This window comes from Pinus tabuliformis, chromosome 7 (assembly GCF_031772625.1).
Source record: "Pinus tabuliformis cultivar Carrire ecotype Pingquan chromosome 7, CPIR1, whole genome shotgun sequence".
Classification (NCBI taxonomy): domain Eukaryota; kingdom Viridiplantae; phylum Streptophyta; class Pinopsida; order Pinales; family Pinaceae; genus Pinus; species Pinus tabuliformis.
This window is the reverse complement of record NC_142293.1, coordinates 1,755,144,838-1,755,151,589: the sequence shown is the minus strand read 5'-3', so window position 1 is coordinate 1,755,151,589 and position 6,752 is coordinate 1,755,144,838. Positions and strand designations below refer to the sequence as shown.

The 6,752-nt window shown below is 32.9% G+C and overlaps 1 protein-coding gene across 1 annotated transcript; it reads left to right on the top strand.

Annotated features, from left to right (window-relative positions):
• Positions 1-1,182: 1,182 nt before the first annotated feature.
• On the top strand, positions 1,183-2,820 carry LOC149255373 (uncharacterized). Its single transcript, XM_089457216.1, has 3 exons — positions 1,183-2,031; positions 2,132-2,302; positions 2,402-2,820. Exons 1-3 carry the CDS (start codon positions 1,248-1,250, stop codon positions 2,569-2,571), a joined length of 1,125 nt encoding a protein of 374 aa, XP_089313342.1. The 5' UTR covers positions 1,183-1,247; the 3' UTR covers positions 2,572-2,820.
• The last annotated feature ends 3,932 nt before the right edge of the window (positions 2,821-6,752 follow it).

Genomic DNA, 6,752 nt, shown 5'->3' with positions numbered 1-6,752 from the left:
AATTAATTGTAAGTTAGTTCTAATTTTATTTAATTTAAAATGGGTTAATGTTAAATAAACATATAACAACTAACTATTTTTAAACCTATTATTAGTTCTCATTGATAAAACTATAAAAGTCAACCTAAACTATAAACCCAAAACTATCTACCTAAAACTATCTAGAGATTAGAATAGGAATAATTAGTTAAATTGATAACTTGTTAAGATAGAGACTCCCCAACAAAAGTAATAAATTTAATGTAATTGCTATTTTCAAAAATTTAATATACCTTCTTTTTTAAAGTTTCTTTTTTTAAGTCAATTGTGTAATTTTTTTTTAAGTGAAATGGATAAAGTTTTTGAATTCAAAATTTATTTTATATTTAAATATAGTTAAAATATAAAAATAAACTTGATTCCGTTTGAATTTAAAATATTCTAAATTTAAATATATCTAAAATAATATTTTAAAAATATATTAAAAATTTGTTTTTTTTAATGTTAAAAAGTTTAAATCTAAAATTGATAACCTCATCTTAATATTTTTATTATTTTATTTTTTAATTGTAATATAAATAATTTTGGCATGTTTACAATAATATGGGTGAGTATAGGCAGGTGGAGAGTAATTGGTTGGAATTTGACCATTAATTTATTATTTTTACCTTATCTTAATATTTTTATTATTTTATTTTTTAATTGTAATATGAATAATTTTGACATGTTTACAATAATATGGGTGAGTATAGGCAGGTGGAGAGCAATTGGTTGGAATTTAACCATTAATTTATTATTTTTCTATGAAATCCTGAAAAATAGATTGGGGATTCCCTCAATATTCTGAATAGGACAAACATGGGAATAGTCAATTTTTTTGACCCCTCCCCGGAAAATGAGAATCTGCCGAAGAACATGCTTCAATATTTTTTATTTTATATAAATATAGATGAGTATGGGATTTGACCATTAATTTATTATTTTTCTATGAGATGGGGAAGCGTGCCTCAATAATTTTTTATTTTTTTTAAATATGATTGAAAAGCCTCCTTAGTTTAAATTAGGGATTAGGGATTAGGGATGGACTTTTATTTTTTTTTAAATATGATTGAAAAGCCTCCTTAGTATAAATTAGGGATTAGGGATGGACTTTTCATGGTGAACATCTGCATCGTTTAGTCTTTGTCTTGAGGTGACAATCTGCATCGTTTCGTCTTTGTCTTGAGCTGACGGGTGCTGTTATAGGGTTTGTAGCTCTCATTACAAATATGGATTCAGCATTTGACACTGTGTTCAAATATATGGATTCGGGATTCGACGGATTTTTCTTTATCATGGTAGGTAGTGTTGGAGCTGTTTTAGCTTTTGGTTTCTATTGTTTCTTCTTTTTCCTCTTAAGAAAGGTAAAGCCTTTGTGCAAGGCCGAGGAATTACCTGGCCCAGGCAAGTACTCCCCTCCAGAGTTGGAAGATCTGTTGGACACAAATCCTTCACCATCCACGTTCTTGGAAAACGACATTCTCACCATTCCTCCTCCCCCTTCGTATGAAGATGTACACAGATACTTTGGCGGCCACCCTCCTACCCGCTGTTCTTATAATAATCTGTACAACTTCCAACAGAAACCCTTAGGCTCAAAGGGAATTGCAGAACCTCATTTAAGGCGGGTTCCTTGTGTCCTCCCTCCTCCTCCTGTTTCCCCTCCCACTTGTCCCGGAGATGATGTGGCATATGACTCGCGGCTAGGCTGCTGGGTCCCCGCTCCTCCTCTCCGTTGTAATGAAGAAATGTACAATTTGGTAGAGAAACCCTTAGGCTCAAGGACAATTGCAGAACCCCAGTCAGTCCCGTGTTATCCCCGCATTGACATGGCGAGGCAAGGATTTTGGCCTGGTCAGGACATTTACAATGGCTTTAACCCAATGGGTACACTTCATATGGACGAAACGTATTCTCCGAATGCTTTCCCAAGTTGCAGGGACGGATCGTCGGCATTTACTCAACCTGCGCAGCGCGAAGCGGTGAAGGAATCGCTGGGTGGCGGAGCAACAGGTAAATAACTAGGGTTTAGTTTTCCCTCCTTTTTCATTATTGTTTTGACCTAATGGTTTACCGTTTCTGATTGTTTTTTTGGTTTCTTATCCGAGGCAAGGATTTTGGCCTGGTCAGGACATTTACAATGGCTTTAACCCAATGGGTACACTTCATATGGACGAAACGTATTCTCCGAATGCTTTCCCAAGTTGCAGGGACGGATCGTCGGCATTTACTCAACCTGCGCAGCGCGAAGCCGTGAAGGAATCGCTGGGTGGCGGAGCAACAGGTAAATAACTAGGGTTTAGTTTTCCCTCCTTTTTCATTATTGTTTTGACCTAATGGTTTACCGTTTCTGATTGTTTTTTTGGTTTCTTCTCCAACGCAGAATGTGATTCCATTCATGTGAATGGTATAAACCAATCAATTTACGAGCTTGGAAATCAAGGGTCTGTCACAGATCCTGTCTCTTTTGCTGAAATTCTGAAGTGCAAAATTCTGAAGTGTTTGCAGGAAGAATCCTTGCGCTCGTTGCAGAACAGAATGGAAAAACCATAGCTACATCCTCCAACGTTGCTTTGGAGGTGTTCTAGTTTTTGTTTCATACAGATCGGACATGATAATCGTACTGCAGTTCTGACAGAGCCTTATTTAAATGCTTTTTATTAGAGTGGTTGAATCCTGTTATATATGTCTAAATGCGAAAAATATAATCGGTTATTTTGAGAATTGAGCGTGGGTAGCATACAAGGATATATGGGATGAACCCTGTGATCTTGCTAGATGGATTATATCTTTTAGATACATGTAGGATGTTTTGTATGCTGAACTGGACAGCATGAAGTTTTAAAGTATTGGCTATACTTGAGTTTTTTCAATCAGAGAGATTAACATGGTATTAACAATGATGATCATGACAATTAAATTTGTGTCTCATTCAGATCATATGAAGTATGAAGTTTGGGAGTTCAATTGATTTCTATTATTTATATATATATATTTTATTAGTAAAGGGATGTAGAATATTTTTATTTTTAAAATTAAATGGATATTTTGTATCTTTGAAATTATATGTGTTTTATGAATTACATAGTTATGTATCAAAAATTTTGAGAATTTGTTTTGATTTTGTTAATATTAGTTTTTAAAAATTTTGATAGTATAATTTATATTGTATTTCATCTTTTATCTTATTCTATAACCTTTGTTTCTTTAATCTTTTGTTTCTTTCATCAAGTGTCCAAAATACAAGATTATGTTTCCAAGAACAATGATAGGAGAGTTCTCCTTAATCTTTTTTCTGATGTTCCTTATAATTTCCCAAGAAAATACTACAGCCCTTACAAGTGTCATGATGCTTTTCATCAAGTTGGTTACTATGGGACTATTAAAACTATTATATACTTTGCATCTCTGTATATCTAGATCTGAATGTGTTCCAAACCTAGCTATTTTGCAGTTAACAATACTCCCCACACAACAATGCTCTTTGCTTTACTATGTGTGCCTTATCCCCCTTCCCACCAAAAGTGGAAGAATTTACCTAGTCCTTTCACTATATAAGCACAACATCCACATTTCATTTAGTTAGATCTATGACTATATAGTCACAGCATCCAAATTTTCTTCACCATAAAAAATACCCTAAAGATTGCAAAAGATACAAAAATATTTTTGAAATCACATCTTATAACATTTTGATTATCTTTGTTTTTCTTTTCTTCTTTTTCTTTTTTTGGGTAGATTTTAGTGTTCTTCTAGGCAGGTAAAGCTAATGAAGCCATTTCTTTAATCAAATTTTAAATAAATTACCCATTTTTTTAATTAAATCAGTGCAAGATTTCCTGCTAATAATAAAAAAAAAAAAATGTACATAGATACCAAAGAGCCATTAAGAACTCAAGATGACTTATCTAGGAGCTCTAGTCTCCTACTAGATGATAACACTAAACATATTTAAAAAATCTAGAAACTAGATAGATACACCATTGAGTCCATTGGTCATCAAAAATTGGGGAGAAATATCAACATAGTAAAAACCATAACTTCAAGAAGACCATTCATGCAATAAATTATATATTTTCTGTATTAAAGCTTTTGTGATCCATAATTGATTAAACTAGAAATCACATGATAGAATTTTTTGCTGACTCTTTCAGAACCAACAAGTGTGGTTCCTCATCATGACCGAAAGACTTTGTTTAAATTATATATTATTGTAAAAAAAAAGATATAACAAATTATTTAAACATATACATATTAAAAACCCACTTACCATATCCCCTGATTTCATGGTTGCAAAAAATCCCAAATGGAATATCCCTAGATTGTAGGCATTATAAATATTAGAGTATATTTGTCAGCCACAATTATAGATAAATTTGAGCAAAAATCATGCACAAATATTTTAAAAAAGTTTACATTAATAGCATGCCAAACCTATTGCATTGTTTTTTTATGATTAATAATACTTCTAGTCTCCAAGATACCCTATTGCCTATGTTTAGAGAATGGCATAAAGTAACAATATATGAACCCTTGGTTTCACATGCTATGTCTAGTCAAATTGCAAGAAAAAAGTTATTGCCTCTTAGTTTGGTATGTGAATGACATGGCTTTGTTGCTCATTGATGAAAACCTAAATAATGGTAGTTTGAGTATATCATAGAGTGCAATTGAATTACATGTTCACAAATGAATAGTTTTTATAGTCTTATGTTTTTCAATATACAGAGAGCAATGTCTATCTTTGTGTGTGTGTGTGTATATATGTATGGGGGTTTGTATGACTTGTACATTGTGCAAAAAGGATATTATGTTGTTTTTTTATCTTGAATAATGATTAACATAGTTGAATTTGACTTAATGGGATATTTTGTTGAAACTTAGGAGAATTTATGACAGAAAATAATGTTATGTGGAGATGGTTACAAAATTCAAATAAACCCTAATGAGTGAGGACAATAATGTAAGAGATAGATCCATTACAAGAGAAAATTAGAAAATAAATTTTATTTTTAAAAAATGTAAATCTAATAAATTTTGAAATAATTGCAAACCATTGCAATAATCAATTTTAATGCATAAATAAATTCTATTAAAAAAACTTTGTAAATCTAATCAATTTTTTTGAAATAGCTACCAATCATTGCAACTATGAATTTTAATACATATTAAATTCAAATTTGAAAACCACTTTAAACTTGATTTTTTTAATTCTTGTTAAATGACAGTTATGCTCCTTCTAGTCTTTGCTAATTTCCACAAATAAGATGAATAACAGCTATTTGTAACCAATGTCATTTACTGTTTTGTTAAATTATCTCATCAATTTTTAATGCATGTATTAAATGACAATTATGCTACCTCTAGTCTTTGCTAATTTTCACAAATAGGATGAATTAAAACTATTTTGCTTCAAATGTCATTAATTATTTTATTAAATTTTCTCATTAATGCAAAAAATTTCTCCATTACAATTTACCCTCTATTTATTCCTTCCATTATAGTTGAAACAATCCCACCCTTTATTTATTGATTCCATTATAGTTGAAACAATGCCGGTGTACTTTGTAGTCTGCAGTAAATTGCAACCAGGCGGCACAGTGGCAGGATCCAATCCACAGTCCAGCAAATTTTCTGGCCGCAGCCCTCCACCGACATTTTATTATATAACTTATTTTAAAAGCTAGTACAAATAAAAATTTACATTTAATTTTATCTAACCACTTATGCGACATGCTAGAGCCCTCTTAACAGGCTGTCACTGGTTCAATTTTGAACCTTGGTCAGGAGCCGAGGTATCAGCTAAAAGAAATTTCAAACGTGCCTGACTTGGACGACTAAGGGTTAGACTCGACCTATACCGTTGACTAGTCCACGCAGGTCGGGGTTGGGACTGCACACCCAAAATCAATTCGCAACTTGGCTCCAGGCCAGACCTACTTTGACGTGTGCAAAATTACGTTGGCTTGCTCCTTGATTTCGGTGGAAATGTCTTCGGGGTTCATCGGTCTGCGAACTTGGGCGACTCTTTGGATCAACACATACAAAACACCTTCACTCCGGCTTCGTCCTTGGAATCCCACTAAGGCCTATGCTGGGTTTGAGTCCAACGCGATGCACAGTCATTTCGGTCAACACCAATAAGACCAACTACAATTCCCTTTCTCTTAGGGATTTAATGCAGAGGCTACAATATCGACCGAAAACTACATTGATCATTTAACATAGGTATATTCGATGAACGACACTCGCATCAATTCATACTTCGACAGGAGAACATGGGTATACCAACAACCTATACCCTACTAAGATTTATTAATTTCTGATTCATACACAAAAATAAAAATCTTCTATAATCGAACTGCCTTCATTGGGGCATTAAACAAAATGATTTTCCCTTGGTAGAAAAAGTTTGACCTCCTGGTCAGATGTCTTTAATCTAAACAAAGCTATGTTGGCCACATATACGATCATGTTGTTTTTTCATCCTTGACTTTAGTATGTCACAGACCCATACTTGATTTTGTGGTATATTATTTGCTTTTCTAAGGCAATATTGTAAAGTCATCTTGATGTTGGTTATCTTCTTCCTTCCACAATCCCATATTCTACCTTGTATCTACCTCACCTCTGTCATGCTAATGTACTTCTCTCTAGTCAACCAAATGTTGAAAGTGATCACTCTTTCCATAGTATTGTACCATACCTTGAGTACTGCAATTATTATCATCATT